Source organism: Microplitis mediator, chromosome 1 (genome assembly GCF_029852145.1).
Source record: "Microplitis mediator isolate UGA2020A chromosome 1, iyMicMedi2.1, whole genome shotgun sequence".
Taxonomy (NCBI): Eukaryota; Metazoa; Arthropoda; class Insecta; order Hymenoptera; family Braconidae; genus Microplitis; species Microplitis mediator.
In genome coordinates, this window is record NC_079969.1 from 22,451,781 (window position 1) to 22,474,143 (window position 22,363).

At 36.4% G+C, this 22,363-nt stretch overlaps 1 protein-coding gene across 7 annotated transcripts in view; it reads left to right on the forward strand.

The window, feature by feature from the left end:
• Positions 1–22,363, forward strand: part of LOC130666528 (uncharacterized) — a 74,000-nt gene that overhangs the window by 43,810 nt on the left and 7,827 nt on the right. For 6 of the 7 annotated variants that reach the window (XM_057467750.1, XM_057467913.1, XM_057467997.1 and 3 more), the window contains one exon: positions 21,959–22,289. In XM_057467750.1, the coding sequence (XP_057323733.1) occupies positions 22,044–22,289 (246 nt within the window). In that variant the 5' untranslated portion in view covers positions 21,959–22,043. Of the gene's footprint in view, positions 1–3,133; positions 3,273–21,958; positions 22,290–22,363 lie in introns of those variants that run through there. The other variant, XM_057467835.1, reaches the window with a different exon arrangement.

Sequence of the window (22,363 nt, forward strand, 5' to 3'; positions counted from 1 at the left end):
ATGAATTCCGTACAAAAGTGCTGTTGCATTTTTATGCACCAGAGTCTAGATAAAATAATTTCCTGGTCTAGATCTGCATAAATCCAACAACGCAATCAGCCGCTTTGCCTAATACTCGTTATCAAAAAAAGTATAATTGCATAGATTAAAAAAAAAGTTAAATAACAGCCTACGTCTGTTATTTATTTATCTTTTCTCCTTATTGAGCGAGTCTCTGTGTGTCAGGGACTGGCTCCCTAGGTTGCTGATCGTGTAACGGAACCCGCAACATCGCCGGACGGAAGTTCGAGGTCGGTTTGCGTCCTGCGTGGCGCTCTCTCAGTTATCGAGTACGTGTATCTGTATCTTACTCTCTTCCATTACATTATTCGTGGTCCCAGGGTATATTTGATCTGATGAGAGATTTAACCGACAAATTCCCACCGACCAAGATACTGCGGTTTTTAAACTTGTCCAACATTATTTACCCAATTACCACCACCACCACCACCACCACTCGTGTCTAAAATTTATAAATAAATCAATTAATAAAATTATAAATAACTTCCATTAGTATTCCGTAGCTGTAGTATAATATAATAATATAAAATAAAATATTTAAATAGATTTGAATAATAATTGAGTGTATACTCGGAAGTGTACAACACATATATATAAGCAAGCTCATTTTCCTCGGTAACGTCATGGAGTAATTCCGTTTGGAAGTAACGCCCATAACAGTCCGTTTCCGCGTTCACGCCCGAGTACGTTAGACCAGAGCGTCCAGACTATCCTATTACCCTCGGCGTAGTATCACCATCACATCATTCCTGTGTTATAAGTTAACTTATATACATATATATTTATAAATAAGTATGTATAGTTAAAGTTCCACAGCACATAGAATAACAGATGATGGTGGCATTGGTGCAGGTCGGTATTTACTGATCCTCTGTGGAGTTGATGCCGAGAACTGGGCACGGGCACGCCTGTCTACTTGCCAGCGGCCTCTTCCTCTTCCTTACACTACACTCGGGCAATACAACTCTACTAGTGAGTGTTTATACCGAGAGCATCGTCCTCGGAGCCGACTGGTCACTCGAACTACAAAAAAATTTAAAAAAAAATGAAAACAATTAAATAATTTGAAGTATTTTTGAATTGTCATTCGGGCCGCGAGCAGGCACGCAGACTTGCAGGCTGGTAGTCAAGGACCGTGGTAATTTATGTAATTAATTATAAATATTTAACGTCGCATTGACAGTAGCCATTATCAGCCATCTATCATGTCATATAATTTAATTGATATAAATAGTTTGTATGGAGAAATAGAATGTGTAAGAGGCATAAGCGCGTTGATGTAAATAAAAGATATATGTAAAAATGTCAAGCTCTAGGGACACATGGGCTCAGATGGTAGATTAGAGCGCTATTGTGGTTGATATTAAATAATTATATGTTAGGTTTATAGCTCGGTAGATGGGCAGCGTTGGTCCGATCGGTGTAGCTTCGGAGCGGGACGGTGTTGGTGTCGGAGTCCGGAGCATCGTCCGCGAGACCGCACACCGTAGCCTACGCTTAGCTAATGGGCACATAGACCGAGTAGAGGCATCAGCGCGATTTATGCTTCCATATAGCAGCCACGGTTAAACTAATCGTAATTCCTAGCTCATATTCCATCGTCCCGATGAGGAAGCGACTCGCATCGCTAGCTTCGGGTAGGAGACAACAACAAGGAAAGAAACCTCTGGTGTACTGGCTGCTATGCATCTACCAACGGGTTGGTTGCTTTGACGTCCTCATCTTCCGCTTCATATAATACTTAACCATATTACAATCTCTATTCTCCGACATATATTTTATTATTATATTGTAGTTACTCTCTAGTCTGCTCTCTAGTGTACTCTGTACTCTTGGCCAGCTAGTGCTCGAAAGTACTTACAATATAATGTGTCGAGATGTGATCTTGTTCAAAGATCTCCATGTCAACGCCGGGTGTTCGCTGTGTGATACCACCGGTACTCTGGTGAACGTTTGCTGTAATGCGTCCGTTGGAATAAACAGAGAAAGAGACTAGAGAGAGCAGTTAAAGGGAACGGTATCAGGATACGGAACAAGGACCGGCATCTTGGGAAAAACAACGCAAATGTGTATTATATACTTACCTCGGACAGCCAGCCGCATTGTACGCAATCTCCTGGTATATATATGTACATACATATATATTTATATATGTATATGTATATAGGATGTCTGATGTGGCAGCAAGCGCGAAAGTAAAGCTAGGTGAGTTTTACTCGAGGAAGGATCCCCGTTATGATGATTATCGTGCGTCGGACGCCGGTCGTGGTTAACTCTCAGCATCAGACCCGAGCACTCGGTTATCCTCCACGAGAAAGTCTGTCCAACAGTTACTTTACCGCCAACACTGTGAATTTTCTCCTGGCAGTCTTTAGTTTTTTAAAATTTAAATAAAAATGTTTCTTGCAATTTTAAATACCGTCTACGTCTGACCGGGTCTTCGGCCAATGCAGGGCAAGACAGGACTGGGAACTTTTATCTGAGTACTTAAAGACTGTGGAATTTATTTAAAACATTACATTACTTGTGCGGAATTACGGTATGCTGTAGTATATGATATGATATGATATTAATATTCTATTTTCAATACCTGCCCTGTACTTTCGGGACGCGAATGAGTGCTTTGGTGAATAATTTACTAGCGGTAAAAAATGAATAAGGATGATAATAATATATGGAGGAGAACGGTGAGTGAATTTAATAAAATACATGAAGATATTGGAGGGATTATAAAGTAGGATAGTTAATTGATACCAAGTGGACGAGATTTAACCACAAGCTGACGATCTGATGATATACGAAAAGAAGGTTATCAAAGCCTATTACATTAATTCAATGTACATTGGGCGTTTATACGCACAAAGTGGGCGTCTGGTACGTGACGGACATCAGCCATGGCCTTTGCTCATCACACGATAGCCAACTTGCCAAATTGCTTCGATACGTTTCGTTAAATAAATTTATTTGATGCACGTAATGCCGCTGGCATAAAACTCAATGGCCGCACAATTTGCGTGTGCATCATTGGCCCTCTTCCTCTTTTCGGCAGTACAAACTCATTCGGATATGGGAATACGAGCCACTGACCGTCAATTTTAACGGCCATCAGGAGCACTTATTCTCGCAGGAATACACATCACGAGATTCCCGGTCGTTCGTGTTCATATCAACGGTACAGACTCCACACTACTGCCAACGAGACTTATTTAAGAGTAAGTATGTGTAGTATAGTGTTGCGAGGCCCGTGAGAATAACCGCGATTCCGTTCAGACGTTAAGGAATCGTCGCTAAATCCCCGACGGCATAATTCTTTAAACACTTCCATTCGCTTGTACCAACGACCACGCACGATATTTATATATTCCAACACGCTTACATTACATTACACTGCATTACATATTATATATAATATATATATGTAATGCGTACATATCGGTCTTAACAACGAAATAAGTTTAACAGCCTCGAGCACTGTTTCCTTATTCCTTACTCGCATTCCTTAACATTACACCCGCATCATCATCATCATCATCATCACATCATCATGATCGTCATCATCATTTAAACCCCCCGGGGTTCTTACTAGGATCTGCGGTAAAACAAATGTTACTTATTTCCGACTCTATATATGATACAGGATAAATAATAAAAATAATTAACGCACTCTTTGCAAGCCAACAATCATCAGCTCATCGATATTCCATAGCTCACTCGTCATGGCCAGCAGATGCTTTGTTTAAGTTATTTGCAGTATTAATCACTCGGCAAACATTCATCACGAGTAATATAAATTGAATTTATATTTAATGGCATGCCGGTGTGCGTATGGGTGTTGGTATTTGCTGATGATTTAAAGACACTATTTAAATATTTTAAGTGAGTTTAGCATTACATTATATCAGCGTATGACCTGTTGAGTAGACAAAGTCCTTGAGTAAATGGTAAAATAATAAACAGATTTAAAAGATATGATGTGCGTAAATATTGATGGCTCTCCTTAGAATACGTCGAGTGAGGAGTAGTTAAGCATTTGTGTCTTGCTCGCGGATCGCGCAATTAGAGGTTTCATTGTGTGCTGTGCAGTAACGATGTAATGGAGCCGAGGACTGAACACCGTGTAGACGGGGTGTTCATGTGTTCCAAGGAATATAACCAAGCAAACACACATGTGGGTCGGTAAGATTGCAGCAATTGCCACCGCGTACACAAAGCTAAATCGTCGCGTGTGCTTTCGCCATACGCGTAATTGTGCATGCACGTGCTGGTGATTTTCCAGCTCCAAGTTCTACCACTGGTTGTACTCTTCTATTGCCTCTTACACTCCTGCTCCTCTTAATCTTTTCCTCCATTATTCTCAACTCTGTTTTAAAACCCAAAGGTAATTCCCAGTATTCGCTAAATATTTACAACACATTCAATTATTATTTTATTATCCGCTCCTTTATTACAAGTTAAACATCTCAATTTGCAATCCCTCCGTCTACTTTAAATAATTACCGTGTTATAAAAATTTGCGTTTAAATAATTTCGTAATTCTACAGTCTCATTTTGCCATCACATTGCGAATCACGACATCTTAATTTTTTAGGTAAAAAGACATTTTTAGGTAGATTGCTTTAGAAATCGGACTATTGCAATGGGTCTCATGATCGAATTATCAAAGAATTTTGCCACCATATATCTTATTTTACCTAGTAGAGTTAAAAAATACCATCCACTCAAAAGTTTATATATGTATGTATAAACATACGATATAACGCGTCTTGTCATTACGATAGCGCCCGCAATTCTTAACGGATCTTAATGAAATTTTATACACTTATTTATTGGACGATTACCTTGATCAAGTTCGAAGATGGGCCCAATCGGTCGATTAGTTTGGAAGTTGTGGGTGTTTCAAATTTTTTTGATTTTCACAAAAAAGAATTTTCTGGCTTTATCCTTAAATAACTTTTGAACCGAAAATGAAAACTAAATTCTGTAAAAAATATCTCAAAATTTGGACGATTAGCTTTAATTTTCACTGTAACACTTGATTTTTTTAAACATCTTTTCTAACAATTTGATATCGAAAATTTTACAAAAAATAAAAAAAGCTTATTTTTGCAGCTTAGTCTTCTAATAACTTCTAAATGATAAGGCATAACACATTTCCTTAAAATTCATCTTTAAGCTTACAAAATAAGTATAAATTACACTATTATAGCTTTATTGTATTTACATAAGAAATCTATACCTCTCCATTCCGGGTAAAGCCGGATGGCTCTTTTTTTTTTTTTACTTAAGGAGGTTCGACCGAATTTAATGTAAAAAGGATTTTCCAACTTTAAGATTTGAAACTTAGTATACATGTAAAGAAGTACTTTACCTATGTATTCTCAAAATTTGAATATGATCCACCGTCTAGTTTTTTAGAAAAAAATATTTAAAAATGACGTTTTTAAAGTTCTTATAAACAGACTCTTATGGCGGACAAGCTTCCGTCATGACTTATTTGATTTTTTTCATTATTAACCTCCCAAGTTTAAGAAATAAAAAACCACATGCCATAAACTTGAATATTTTTAGAATATGATAAGATTTTAACAATATAGTGTTACCGTTGTAATTATTTAAATAATTCAAGTTAAACTTTATTATTTAATCTCGTTCATCGACAGAGATACATATTATTGAGAGTTTGGCAACGTCGCGGAAGCAGCTGAGAGAAAAAACAAAGATAGAAATACATTAATAAGAGAGACGAGATTAGAAATAAATTTTTCCCGCTTTAATTTGAATATCGATGTGTAAGAAGTTAGAACGCGCTGTTGCCAAATCTTTTTATTAAATCATATGAGTCAAAAATAACCAAGTAATTTCATTACTTTCTTTAATTAAATAAGTAATAAATATTAATTTATGAATTCGTCATGTTATTATAAATTAAAATAATGAATTTTTATAACTATTAGGAGAATTTAGCAAACGAAAAAATTCAAACACTACTTTGACTCACTAGTTTCGGTCGAACCTCCTTAACAAACCATAAATCATGAGGTTTATCAAGAATCGTGCCGATTGTACAAATAAAAGTTGAATAAATATATAATACCTTGGCAGGAGAACCAGGAGCGAGTGAGTGTGCAGGAGCAGTGTGGATGTGAAGAATGCCGGGAATTTAGTACGGCAGCTTAGCCATAGGTCTGCTGTAGTTGCCTTTACTGCTGGTAAAAGAGATATACACAATTTTAAACCCACTGACTACACACTCCGCCACTGCTGGTACTCGTACTCGTATTATATGCTCATGTTTGTTGCTGCTGCTGTTGTTGTTGTTGTTGTTGAACGTATGTCGACCGTATAACGATAATGTCAACGTCCTTGCGGTCTTTCGGCCCTACCTATGTTTGCTTGGCGCACATTAGCGCTAATTAGCGCCTTCCTACGAGCAACGTCGCCAGCCAGAGTAAAGACGATTACATATAGAGAGAGAGTCTCTTCACTTAAGACTCGTAAGGCTTTACAAATATAAACTTATATATTTATATACGTATATATATATATATATATTCTCGAAGGATTTTATCCCTGTAGAATCTTCAGTTGACTGCGCACGAATCTCGAAAAATTACCGTCTTGTTTCTTTATTTCTTCACTGCACCGCGGCCACCGGACGTAACAGTTTTATTTAATCATTTATTTCTTGTACATCACAACCCCAGGATCATATTACCGGCAATTCAATTTTAAATTCTTATGTAAGAAATTTAACAACAATATTCGGGTTTTACTTTTTTTTATCAATTATCTTTACAAGAGAAGATGAACATCAGTAGGAACCTCAACAAGAGCACGTGGCTCGTGGTTTTGAGCCTCTGACCTATAATACGTCTTCACTTTCCCTCCAACGCATTCACCCAATAGAGGCTCTCGACAAAACATATTTTTAAAATAATTCCATTTCCCGCGTCCCCTCTACATCGGCTGTAAAGATAAAGAATGAGAATCGATCGTTAAAACAGTACCGCGTTATCCCGAAGAACGATCGGTGGAACTCCTCCCTGGTGGTGGTGCATCCAGGCCGGAAGTTGCTGAAATAAGTTAATCGTAAAACGCAACATCATTCAACGGACTATAAACAGCTAAAGATATTCTCTAATTTAAAACCTCAGGTTTAAACACTTGAGCTCCGGAGCCTTAATGATTAATAAAATAATTTTTAACCGAGAAAACACTTAACGTATCGATACTCGGTCAATTATTTTATTTATTTAGTTACTTGTTATTATGTTTATTGAGTCTGCAGTTCAGATTCGCTTGATCATTGCACGTGTTCTCGAATGCCGATGAAAAATAACTTGCTGAGAACAGACGAGTGATTAATAATTAAAGTGTTTCACCAAGGACTTGGTGTAAGGGAAAATATACCGAGGGACTAGTGTATCCGACTGGTGTCTTGTTTACGGGGTATAAAGGATACGTGCAGTGGCAACGCCGATAGATGCTGCTGCTTTTGCTGCAGATGCTGAGGCTGAGGCTGCTGGAGGACCAACTGCTGGCGGGGTTAAGGGAGAGATAAACAAGAGATTGCAATCTGGATAATAGTAAATTGTGAGCCACCCTGGGGATTTCCATCGTGTGTATGTACACACTATTGGCTAGCTGGCTGGTGTTATATCTTCCTTGTCCTGCATGCTCCTACTGGAGGCTGCTAAGGAACGTATATATGAGGAATCTTTAAAACGATTATTATACTCGGATGAAACGATTCTCGTGCGAGCTTCTATAACCTTGTTGTCGTAAGAAACCTCGTGCTGCAATGCAGTTATCCGAGATATTATAGAGCCAACACCGGGATCCCCAGCTCGCAAACACCATCGCTTGCCGCGTAGGTCAATAGAATTTTATATAACATCCCGACGTCCATTACGGCGACGGCAACTTTATTGTTGCTCTCGATAATCAACAACGTACGCAACTTGTGCCGATACTTTTATTGGTCAGCATATATATGTGTGTATATATAAATACTATCTTACAATAAATATTTCATTGTTTCGAGCACTTGCGCATTGTATAATTGCTCGGGCTTTAATATCTTTGTTCCGTTTTATTTATTTTAAATTCATTCCTCAGGAAAATGGTTGATAATCATTTATGGTTTATTGTTCGTTGCATTTTTTCTGATAAGTTCTATGGCCTCTGCTACAATATTGTACCGAGATAGGGTAGAGATACCGTTTTTGGACACTTGAGAAATTTAAATGAATTTATTTGTAAAAGACGCAATAGCATAATTAATTTTTTAAATGTTTAGAAATACTTTTGACCCTCTATTAAAATAAAATTTTATTTTGGTCTTTTTCATTAATTTAAGTAAAGTATTGAATGTCCAAAAATGGAGCAGTGGCCACAAATGGTACTTCTACCGTATCTACATTGAAGAAGAGAAATGCCATCTCTGAATTTTCTTAAACTTTCATACCAGAAAATCAGAGTTTCAGCTCAGAAATTGAATTTAAACTTTTGACATCTCAATGACGTACTAGACGGAAAAAAATAGGGGCTGCAACAGGACGCAGTCCTGTGGGAACAACAGGACAAAATCCTTTTGCAGCAACAGGATTTTTTCTGTGGAATCAATAGGATAAAGAACAAGTTTCATGTACTGATTTTTGTCCGTATAATGAAATTTCAAAATTTGAAAAACAATTCAAAGTTTGGAAAAAAATTAAAATTTTTTTTCGAAGTTAATTTTTTTTTTTCAAAATTGGAATTCCCATACGAAAAAAGTATATATCCGGGATATATACGGGCAAAATTGAATATATGTCTCATATATGCGGCATATATTCAGATTTGCCCGAATATATACGGATATATACTATTTCCGTACGGGTCTTCGTTCAAAATTTGAATTTCTTTACAAATTTTGAAATTTCATTATACGGACAAAAAAATTAGTACATGAAACTTGTTCCTTATCCTATTGATCCCACAGAAAAAAATTCTGATGCTGCAAAAAGATTTTAACCTGTTGCTCCCACAGGATGTGTCCTGTTGCAGCGCCTATTTTTTTTCCCGTGTGTATAAAAAATTTACGTTAAACTTTTTAGCTCTTATATGGTAAAACAACATGTAAATTTGACGTAAAATTAAAGCTGCTATTTTACATCGTTTATATGTAATTTCACGTGTGGGAGAAAGCAAAAATTTAAATGTAATTTTTTATATATACTAGACATCATCGAGATGTCAAATGTTTCATATCACAGTTTTTGAGTTAAAAAGTTGATTATTTAGAAAGTTTTTGGTATCACGTATAAAAACATGTAAAACAAAAAACCTTTCTCTTAAATATTTTTGCGCATTTGTCTAAATATCAAAATTTCTGAAGCGACTTAATTACAAGCCAGACTTATCTATAATTTAATCAATAGATCAAACAGATAAATCAAATTTGTAATTACAAAAAAAAAAAAACTAATAAATATTAAATTGCAATAAATAACAATAAATTACATAAGTTATAAATTTTCTTATGATTTAAAAGTCCAACGTAATTAATTTTTCGTAATTAATCATGGGGATATTGAGGATAAAATTAACTGTGGTGTAGATTGGAAATTTAGCTGGTGGTTTATCCAATCTTTAGCTACCACAGTATGATATAATGTTTCCTCTGCCTCTACCTGCTATCAAGCTATATTTATATATATAAACATATATATATATATATAATACAACTATCGCGTTTACTCGGTACGTGACAGATTCAACGACGAGATTCCTCGTCGAGTTTCCTGACCGTAAATAATAACGCTCGTGAGATTTTCTCAGATGATTCGACCCGCAGTCGAGACCCACGAAGAAGTAAACGCACCAGAAGAACAAGAATAAGAAGAAGAAGAAAGAGGAGGAGAACAAGAAGAAGAGGAATAAAAAGTCCAAGCCCCCGCACATGGCAGATCTTTCTCCAGAACGTTTCTATCATCAGCATGACATACAGAGTCTTAAAAATATTTTTTGTCCCGCCATTTAATTGTCATTTAAAATTTTTTAATCCCCGCGCAAAGGATGCAGCGGCAATAATAATTTAACCCCTTCAAGTAAGAAGCGCAAACAAATGTATTAAGTAATTTCCACAAATAACGAAACTCTGATGGCCAGTTTGAGAATAAGAAATAAGACGAGTAATAATAAAAATACGGTGATGAGTATTGTCGGGAATGCTGAAAGAAATAATGGAGAATCTAGTTAGAGGTTATTAGTCGGGTTGGAATGTTTTGATGGGGTGATGATCGAGGCCACCGGCCCCATAGATCGTCACGGGCTTGCTCTCAGTCCTGATGCTGGATACGTTTCTGCTGATGCTCCTGATGCTGGACTCTTTTTCGCGAAATCATTAATGCGACGCACGAGGTACTCTTGTACGATTCTATACGACATCAATGATGACAACGACAGCTTTGCACGAGCAAGAGCATCACCGCGAACATAACACATCACTTTCAGTGTACATTATTTGTCTTTTTTAGCGGCAGGGTCGCTGACACCCAAACGACACATTACCACCTCCCGATACTTTCTGTCATCAACTTCAAGAGCACGGTCTTATTCATACACTCGATTTAAAAGTTAAAAGCCCAGTTACTGTTCCTCTATTCTTCAGCTGGACAATTGTCTCTAAATATTCAATTACATCATCATCATCATCATCATCATTATTTTTACTATCGCTATTATCATCACAAGTCACTGACCTGGTTCATTCAGACAGCATGAAATTATTGTCAGTTGTAAATCCACCGACGACAAAGAATTATTTCCGATCTAATAGCTCGCGACTATCAACAACAACAACAACTTTAAAGCAATAAAAGTAATAAAATGAAAATGGCCAGTAGATGCAAAGTAGCACTCGCCTAGAGGTTAAATCCTCTTCCGAAACAATTAAAAAGCATTAATATGCAGGCACCAAAGAGTTATAGCTGCCTAGAGGAAATTCCTGAGTAAGGAGGGAGCTATCTATCCCGCGGAAAACGAGTTACTCGTTCTCTTATATATCTATACTCTTGTAATCTCCCCTCCCACTTTAGACCTGTATAAATTCCAATTTATTGGTTCGAGCATATTAATTATGCCGCGACGCGTTTGCGGGTAATACCGCCGCGGGATTACCTGCTACTAGCTACAGATACCAGCAGGTGCACCTGCACCGTCTGAGGACTAGTTTACCCGTTCGTGAAAATTTTTTTCCCCAGTTTATATAGACGTCACACCGAATTTATTCCTCATGTCTGTTGACAATTCGCGAACTACAACTACCGCAGTCTCCCGCCAGCAATAATCATCACTATTAATATTACTATCGTTGTTTTTTTCGAATTTTTTCATCAGATTCTCATCCTCGGACGTACTATTTATGGATAATATACTTAGTATAGCCTGAGAGACGAGGATTCGCGCGACAAAGTGGCGTTAAATGATTAATTAAGAGATGCCAAGACGCGCCACGTGATTTACGTAGTTTAATCACGCACGCAAGGGACGCTAGCCAGCCATTGCTCCTCTCTTTCTGTCTCTGTACACATAAGTATGTACATATATATTTGTATGTACATGTATTTGGATGAGAGAAGGATTGCCATGAGAATATGTAGTGTAACATCGACGTGAGTTGACACCGGACATACATCATGTACCGAATAAATTACGTCACTCGGTTTCCTTCAACATCGTGGTACCACTTTTAGCTTTATTCTAATACATGAATAACCACTTCCGTATGAGGTTTGTCTACCCCGCGGGTACTCCGTGCAGTCATCGGTGTATCCATACATTGATATACATAAATAGCGAATTAAATAGAACGAGAGTTACGATTGTTGACTAATTAAAGGGCTCGGTACTACGGGACGATGATGATGATGATCCTTAACGAGGAAAAATTTCCCCCCAGGCTTGCTTTCTCTTCGCTGTGGTGTACATGTTACATTAGTTAGTACAGAGACTATGGAGGTATTCTCTGTACTCAGAGTTGGCGTTGGCGCGATATATTACTCGCGCGTACTATCCGCTGGTTGCTGGTCGATGGTTGTGTTGCTGGTTTGCTGGCGATAGTCCCGGCATTGAGCCAACAGCCAAGAGAAAACCCGAGCTCTGGACTAGACCGGCCGGCGAGGAGCCATCCGGAGGATCTCAGCGTCAATTAAGCAAGAGTTGCGAGACAGGCTTAGGACGTATACTCGCGCAATCTCCATTTACCTCGGCGTGCCGAGAGTTTAAAGAGTTGATTTCGAACCGAGAAATGTCCTCTGCCTCTTTCTTCTTGTACTCCATCTTCTTCTTATTCTACTTGTCTATATACTTGCTCTATTCCTCATGCTGCAGCAGCAGCTAAACCAACAGCAGAACCACCAACGGCAGCGAGATCCACTCTATACTCTTACTTTTTTTTTAAAACTCGATTTGCTACAATGTACGAGCCACTTCCTCTCTATTTCCAAATTACGAGTACACACGAGACATGGATTTATCTGTACGGGTGGTCTTGCCATTTATATTATATATATATATATACATATATACATATAAATTATCTTATCTTCTACCCTCTATGTTTTTATTCTCTCTCTCCCCAAGTCATTAACACTCACTAATCTTTAAATATGATGTATTTTCCGCCGGATAAATATCAATAGTCGGATTTTCAAAATCCATTAGCTACGCTGACAATTAAATCGCGCGTTATTTAATTTAAAATACATTTTTATTTTTATTTAACATTTATCATTTATCGCAGTCAACTTTTTCTGCCTCGTCATCTTACCATTCATGTGAAGAAAAATAACAAAGCCAAAGAAAGAAGATGGTGACTCATTTAAATGATCTTTGTGTGTTACACAATAGCTGTTTTTCCCCGACCTCGACTTTTACTGAGGCCTTGAGATACTTTCAAACACGCGATTACTCCTCAGCCTTACATTTACGTATAATTATTTTTTAAAAATGGGCTGTGGTCTATGACTATTAACGTGATGTCTTAATCCGTCATCGCGACGTCGACACTTTCGGCTGTCTTAATTTCCGGAGTAACCGTAATCCAAGTAAAAGGTCTTCCTGGACCTGCTAAAAGGAAATTGAATAACAATGAACATGACAGAAAATTTTAACAATTGAAAGGAAAAGGGGAGAGATAAATTACGACTGCAAAGACCCATTGGCGTTAGGGCATCAAGGATCAATGAGTCACCACTTCGGGGAGGGAAAACTTACAGGGAAAATTATAAGCGAAACTTTCTGAACGTCAGTTTTCAAAGATCTTTACAAATAGCAGCCTCGTGTACAAAATCTGCGACATTTTTTTACTACTCGTAAGTAATTTAAACACTTAATTTAACAATTATTTCAATTTTTTAAAAATGGCGGCAAAAGTTCGTAATTCAAAACATTCAAAAATTTCAAATTATGAAGTTGCAATTTTTGAGACTTTTTCTAGAAATAATTCAAAATTCTTGAGAAAAAATTTACCGAACACACTGCGAAAAATTCCCAATAAATTTTACTGTGGGTGCATAGTAACACCGGAGTATAAGAAAACTGATTCAAAATTGACAAGCGTCCCATAGTAAACGTATGCGCAGACTACACGATTGTGGCCTCTGCGCATACGTTTACTATGGGACACTTGTCAATTTTGTACCAGTTTTCTTATAGTCTGCTGTTACTATGCACCCATAGTAAAATTTGTTACGAATTTTTCACAGTGCAGGTCTACCATTGCAATTTTTCAAGTAATGACCCATTTAAGTTCCGTAAAAAATCTGTCGAATCAATGAATCATCAAAGATTAAGTCAGAGTCTTAAACAAACTCTGCAAAAATATCTACAGATAAATGATAAGATTTGTTAGCACAACCGATAGCTAGCACGCGAATGTAGTAAGCAGTAAGATTTACACCAACCAGTGAACGCATCAATGAGCTCAAATAAAATAATAAACTTTTTTTCCGCGGAAATCCAAGCGTGATTTCAAAAATTTTCTATTTGTATTCAATAAAACCCATGGGATCCGTTCCGCCCGAACGAAATTTCCGGGAGTGTTTGTCATTGCGATCCGGCATATGCATCATAAAAAAACTAAAAACAACTAAGCGAGTAAAGTGAAGTGGAGACCGGAGAATGGAGAATGAGATGAGAGTGTAAAGGAATGAAATGCAAGTAGAGGCATTTACACTGCATCAAGTTACCTTCCTGGATTCATTCACTTGAGAGCTTCAGAGTCGGCTTTCATGAGCGCACACACTGACCGAAAGGTTATCTTGGTTCAAAGAGAATTATCTTGAGTCAAGAGAATATTTAGGAAAATGGAATAAATCTTGGTTGAAGAAAATTTTTTCTTAATTTTGATTATTTTGATTCAAAAAGTTATTTTTTCGACTCAAATGGGTTAAAGTTTTAAGTTAAAAATATATGATTTTAGTTCAAAAAGAAAAAATATTTTAAGAAAGTAAATTGTTTTTTGAATTAATATTTTGAATTTCTTCATTCATGTATATTGAATATTTTATTCTATGAAATTTAACTTCTCTACGTAAGGAGTCAGATTTCTTAAACCAACTAGTGGCTATTGCTTGAAACAAAAATAAAAAAAATTCAAGTCAAGAAAATCAAGCTCTTGGTTTTTTTCCATAGCAGCATTCGGATAACAGGAGCACTCGGGTCTATGCAGCTTCTCTACTTCGGACACTACTTTGTGTATACACGTAGACGCCCGAAGATCCCAAAAAAATGAAACGAGTCTGTTCAGCGCTGGCGCCGTATATGTGCAATTATATATTACACACCAATATTCTAATAGTATTAGTTTATTAATTATACAATTAACTAATTCATATACATAAATTGTTTTGAATTGAAGTGTTCGGTAAAAATGTGAGTTATTGTAGTTATTAGTCATTATATCTGGTGTTATTTCCTGATTTAAGTTAAGTTAAAGGGTGTCGTTTCAATCGCGAAAAAAGTAAGTTAATTTTTATTTATGCTGTTTTTAATCATATATCAGATAATCAAGTTTGTTTTCATTTCTAATCCTAAGTTCATATAAAATTGTTTCCTTTTTAGTGTGGTATCATGCAGTTCATAGTGTCAATGAAGCCAGGATAAATAACATAACCTTTAATTTATTTTCATAAACAAAAAAAATTTCTTATTGTAATAAAGAATCAAAATTTATTTTGATAATTAATTGTATATATTCTGAGAATTGAATTTTTAATAAAAACAATTAATTTGAAATTGAACTTATTTATTATATTTTAAAATAAAAGTATTTTTTATTTACATTGATGTATAATTTAGTTTTAAAATGAGTTTTTTATTTTTTAAATCTAAAATTAATCGTTCTAAGATGAAGTCTACATTTATTTTGAACTAAATGTTATCAAATCTTTAAATAAATTAATTTTTACTTGGAGTAAGTTAAATATGCCTCCGTTTAAAAACTCGATGTATCGAAATGAATCGATATCGACTACATTCGAGAGAACGATGTTTTTAGAATGAGTTGGTATCTTCTAAAACCAAGAGCTAAATTTTCTTGAGCCAACCAAGTTGTTTTCTTGTTCGGAGAAACTAAAAACATTTAAAGCAAAAATTTATATTTTTAAATCAAAATTGAATTTCTTTATTGAAGAGCTTTATATACTCTAATTAAAAAAAAAAAAATTTTTTACCAAGAGAAAATTTTTTCAAACAAGAAAAGAGGATATTTTAATTTAAGAATTTATTTTTGGAAACGATTTTCTTCTTGACCCAAGAATTCCTTTTTTTGTGTGCACGTATTAGATACTTGGTACCAAGTACCAGACTAATGCAAGACCGGTACAGGAACAGGTACAGGTACAGGTTCAGCCGATTCAACAACTAAATCTCTCTCAATTCACTTCCGTTCTCATAGACTTGGGTTTATTTATCGGTTTTATCTCTCGCTACAACACTTATTACTTTTATTTATAAATTAAAATATTTAATTATTGAAGAACGGGGGTCAGTAAACCCGTTAGCCAAGTGTCATTATCACCCGTCATTGCTATGCATAATCTCGCATGCTCGATGCCTGTTAAGCTCGCGACAAGGTGCCTATACCGCAATTGATTATTACATACATATCCCACTATTTATCCTATATATATATGTGCCGTAATGTACTGTACCAGGTACCGCATCCATACCGGCATTAAACTATGAATAATAATATTAATCGGGATACTTTATTCCCAGGAGATAAATTTTATTTACATACTTATATATGTATGTATTAAAATACTACAATACATGAAATGAACGGTGCTAAAAAAACTTACGTTGGCAATTATTTTTAAAGGAAGTTTAACAAAAAGTAAGAATAAATAAGCCCGGAAGAAAAACAAAGCGTGTTTGTCTAGATGAATCATAATAAAAGAATGGAGGCAAAGAAATTAAAGAATGAAAAAAAAAATATATATATATATATATGTACAACAATGATGATGATGATAATAATAATGCAATGAAATAAAAAAGATCGGTCTTAAAGAGGAAGTAAAGTAAACCGGTTTCAATTGATTTTAAAATATTAAAAGACTCGTCATTCACACTATCGCTATATAGAGTGTGAGAAGGAGAGAATATAAGTGTATGTATGTATGAAAAAGTATGTGTGGTTATAGTAATTATTTGTCACGCACGCGGTGAATTTTCGAGCAGAATGGAATCGAGTGGAATTAAATGAAATGGAGGCAGAGCCAGAGTATGAACGATGAGAGCTGGGGAATACACCAGGACCAAATGGAAGAGAAATCCGCAGCTGGAAGCGATTTAACGCACCACATTAGACACGCTGTCGGCTAGTTCAGATACAGTCGGCTCACACTCACACACACTCACACACACACACTTGGGTACTTGCTGGTGGAGTGTAGAGCCGGAATAAGATAGATAGAACGAGACGAGATGCTGCTCTATGCCTAAGAGGAGATTCCAGCAGAATCCCTCAAGCGTTAAAAGAAAAATTTAGCAGCCTCGATGCTGATGGTGCTGGTGCTGGTACTTGTAGATGTGCTTTAAGCCGGAGTTGGAGTACTTATATTATATATATATATATATATATATATATATATATATATATATATATATATATATATATATATATATATATATATATATATGGATGGTACATATCCGCGATTCACGATCAACCACGTGCTCTCAAAGGCTTTAAACCCACGCTTACGTTGGGACGGTGATGTCTGAGTAATGCCGGAGGGAATACGAGTAGGCGTTAGATATCGAGGATGGCGCCAGGAGAAACCGACCACCATCATTTTAACTTGTTCATTCAATCACACCACATATCAACACCATTATAAACAAACTCGTCCATTTATTGATAAAATTATATCGAGATTACGCTCGTTCTGGTCAAAATATAAATCGATAACCGACTACTGGACGGATATTCTGGAGCTGGATTACCCGCGATTCATCTCCGCGAGTATTATGTATGCTAAACCGATCCCTTGCCGTCACTCTCGGGCTCAGCTCTAAGAAACGAGAAAAAAATGGAGGAAAAAATAGTCTGTAGTCTGCACACACGACAGGAGTTAAGAGTTCGATGACTTCTCGACAGGATCCGGAAACTTGAGTTATTATAACCATGCAACATATCGCCTTGGCACTTTGTGTTCGTCACGTCAACTAAAGAACGCCCGCAGTTATCTTTAACGTGTATCAAACTCCCTGGCTGCAGTGCTCTGTATATTTCGTCCGATACTCGTTCCCAGTCAGTCAGTCAGTCAGTCTCTGATATGTCAATTGTAAATAAAATCAATCCACTCATTAATATGTATTTATGGAAATATGTAACCTTTTATGCGCTGCTGCAGCTTCTGCTCCTGCTTGTTTTCCTTCATAATTATTATTATCTATTTATACTTTTTTCCGGTTATTATTTTTATGACGTTCATTACGTACGTGAAGAAGCCTAATAGCAATTAAATAAATTTATTGCTTATGAGCATCTTTACTATTCGCAATGGCTAATTACTATCCGTATTTAAAAACTTTAATTTAAATTACCAGTGACTTTCAGAGACATTCCAGACTCATGTTTCTGTGAATGTTCTAGGATACAAAAAATTTTTTCCCTCTAGTATTTTCTATTATTTTACGTCGGAAGTGCCTCAAAAAATATGTGGAATGATAATTGAAAGGCAGAATAAAAAAAAAAAATTCGACCGACCCATAATGGAGATGCCGAACATGAAAATATCATATATGGTAAACATATATTAAAAAATATATGTTACAGATATAAATATATATGTGACAATACATGAAATCTTAAATAGAACTATATATAGATTTTGGCCAATTTTATTATATTTCTATACATGTTTTCTCTTATATGATTTCATATATTTCCGTATAACTTCAGTATATTATTTATATATTTGAAAACTTATAATTTTAATATATTCAAAAATAAATGTTATTTATGTATGGAAACAAATAAGAATACATATATAATTCATCATTATATGGCACGATATATGTACCATGTATTTAACTTTATAAATTTTTGTATATTTTTCGATATACAGAACCATATAAGTCCCCCATATATGTATGAATAAATAAAATCTATTCTTTACTGTCTTCCTCTCTCTGTTATAAGATTCAAACATTGTGTTCAGAATATATCTATAAATATGTGTGCTAGCTTACAAATTTACATATATAATTATCAATATATGTAATACATATATGTGCTAACTTATAAGTTTGCATATATGATTATAAATATATATAATACATGTATTAACTTCTAAACTTACGTATATAATTAATTATATTGAAACTTACTATATTTTATATAAGAAAATATAAATCGTTTTTGGCCACTTATGTGGTCCCATATTGATTATATATTTTTCCATTTATATTTATCGTATATGGTATTTTCATGCGGGCCATCATGGTCTTGTGGAAGATCTGGGACTCAAAAAATTTTTTTTCCACTAGTATTTTTCATAATTTTACACGGGAATTCTCATAAATTATGCGGGATGATAATCGGTAGGCAGATCGGAAATTAATCGATTGACACACAGAGCAGATGCTCAGACACTTTCCAGAGACATTTTTTTTTTCCTCCAGTATCTTATAATAAGGAGATGAATTGTATATAAAGTCATTTTTCCGAACACCTGATCGACTAAAGACAGCATAAAAAAATATATAATTTACATAACAATAAATATATAAAAAGCGACATGCGCGCGAAACCTGTCTTCAGTACCTTCAAAAATAAAGATACATTTTTTAAAATTTTTTTACAAAGGACAGAAGGATTTTGACTGCTGTCAAAATTTAATCAATAATTAATTTAGAGCAAAATTTTAAATTCGCTCATCTATACTGGACTTTTTCTGTTATTTATAAATCGCGTTTACTCCCAAGAGCATGGTATGTACAGTAGTTGGACTGTTGAGCTCTCGAATCGCCCTTGAGTCGTCGGCCGAGCATTACATCAGTAGATATAATAGTAAGAGAAAATACAGAAGAGCAAGAGACGACCCGATGGGATCCAGACCCGAGAGGCTACCAAGTCGAGGGGGAAACGTGTCGTACGGGTTGTTGCAAGTCGCTCTTCCCGTACTACCTGAGGGGCACGAGTCACATCTCTTCCGACTACTGCATCTGACGCGAGAGTAAGATAGAGAGATTGAGATGAAAAAAAATGAAAATAAAAACAAGATAAATACTGGAGAAATAAAAATAATAAAAGACCAGCCAGACACATAGGACACATTCTACTCGTACTGGCAGATACACTTATGCCAGCAGCCAGCAGCCAGCATAAAACGCTTTACTGACCTCTACCTCCGCGTAACTCTATCTCTGACTCTGACCAAGACAACACAACCACTTACGTCACGCATTTCCGTTAGCTTCCCGATCTATCAGAGCCTTTTTTGCTTTATTTTTTATTTATCTCCGATAAAAACGGCATTGTTGGATTTGCTGTTGGCTGGGTTATTTTTTGCCGAGGATTCTCAGACCTCCAAGTCCATCGAGGAAATCCACCTCACTATTTATTATCATATATTTTTATTTTTCTCCCTATTCGTTATAAATTTACTCGCTGTTTATTAATCTCCGGGCTTACGAAATTTAAAAACTTAAAAGTGAAACCTTTTGTTGCATCCATTTTTTACGCATTAATATCTGTAGTAATCTGGAGACTGGCATCATTTTCCGCCGGATGGAATTGCGCACGAGTGCCTCAAACATCTGCTACACGAGTAATTTTCTCTTGAGCAAACATTTATCATTCTCTGTGTGCTGCTGTCATGCTAGACCTCACTAGGGATAAATAAACTTTTAATTTCAGACAAGTTGATTGACACTATTAATTATCTATCGGTGTTATTATTCAAATATTTATTCCATTTGCTCCATCAGACGATGGTAATTTAAAGTCCGACTGAAATACTACTCACCTCAGTTCGATGCATTTTAATCGATAATTAAATAAGGGGTAAAACACTTTCACCGTTGAAATATCTATTGCTCTAACGAGTTGGAAATGAAATAAATTAAAGATAGAAACACCTGATCGATACCCCAGGGAGTTGCTCTCGACGTGGTAATCTTTTAAAACTATCAGCCGAGCAGAAGCAATTGCTGGAGTTTAAGTAGCATCAGCATCACCAGTTCCACCAGTACCAGTACCAGTACCAGTAGTAGCAGGAACACAGAGTATCGCGAGTGTTGTTGGGATGCAATGTCACTTAGCCGGCCTTGCCACGCTTCATCAACTGTATCTACTGCTCGGCAGCTTACAGCCGGATGTTGGAATCTACTTGGAACCTCCAGATCGCGCGAAAAGTACCATCGTCATTCAGCCGTAACGTTAAGATGAAATTCTATCTCACCGCTTTACTCGCGGTTAAGTCTATCTCTCCTTTACGTACACACACTCACACATCCACACATTCCCACATAAATCCATACAGATGGAGGGATTCAAACACTTGGTAAAGCAATTATTCGTCTCTCGTAAATTCAACATGAGTTAAAAGAACGAGGGAAAAGTCATCGACATTCAGGTGTCTCGGCATCGTTAAATGCCCGAGCTTAAATTCAATCTGAGTCTCATCTCCGAAGCATCTGGTCAGCTGACGATACCTGGATACCTGAATACTGACGGTTTATTCTTTACTCAGACTCAAAGCACGAGCGTTTAATTTTTTATTTTGCTTTCTGTATATAGATATATATATATATATATATATATATATATATTTATACTGTAAGTTGGCATGCCCGCCAACACGACTTTTCTTATTTTTCCCGGCGTGTCCGTGGTCACGAGTACGGCCTCCCGGTCGGGGCCACTCATCGACTAGCGGTACTTGGAGTCTTCTTAGTGCAGGTTGGGCAGGTGCGCTGGTGCCTCTACGCTATACTCTCGTCTCTCGTGGCTCTTCAATGGAAACGAGAAGGAGAAGAGGTGTAGAGAGGCAGAGGGCAAGGTGGGCTTACTTTGGAAGAAGGTGCATCAGATACGCTCCGCGGGGAGCGCGAGACAAGAGGTTAATCCGTGTCTAACTGTAAGATAACTCGCTTGTCCGGATCGGCCAGACGCGGCTTGTATTCCTCATCCTCATCCTCTTGTTCTTGTTTTTATTTTTTTTACTTTTTTTATTCTTCTCCTTCTGCATGCGCCTCTTTTCCGAGAGTCTCCAACCAACTACTCCACAGCTACACTTATTTCTTCAATCAACTTGTCCCAAATTTATCTCCATTGACAATCTCAAGTTGCAAGACTTGTAGAGTAATTGCTTGATGATTTATCATTTTTTTTCAGATCCACAAAAATGTCTGGAGATCCTGCGAGCCCATAATTCCGACGAGGCATCAAAGACAACAGGGAAGTCTTTTATTATTTTAAAATGGGAAATAGTAGTTCACATCACACAGCAGCAGTGTCTCAGGAAATGGGACGAGGATGGACCCAGTCATTTCCACGTGAACTTACAAGGCACCATCACCATTCCCAGGCTGCTGGGCACAAGGTTCTGCCCGAGCCCCCGAATCAGCGGCTACGGGCGACCAATAATGGGAATATTATTCACAACGGTGGTACTATAAGTGGTCGAAGACCATCAGCGTACACTCTACCCCACGATCTTAATAAGGTATTAAATTATTTATTTGTTTTGTCGTAAACGACCTCAGTGGTTTTGTTTTTTATCCTAATGATACTAATTAA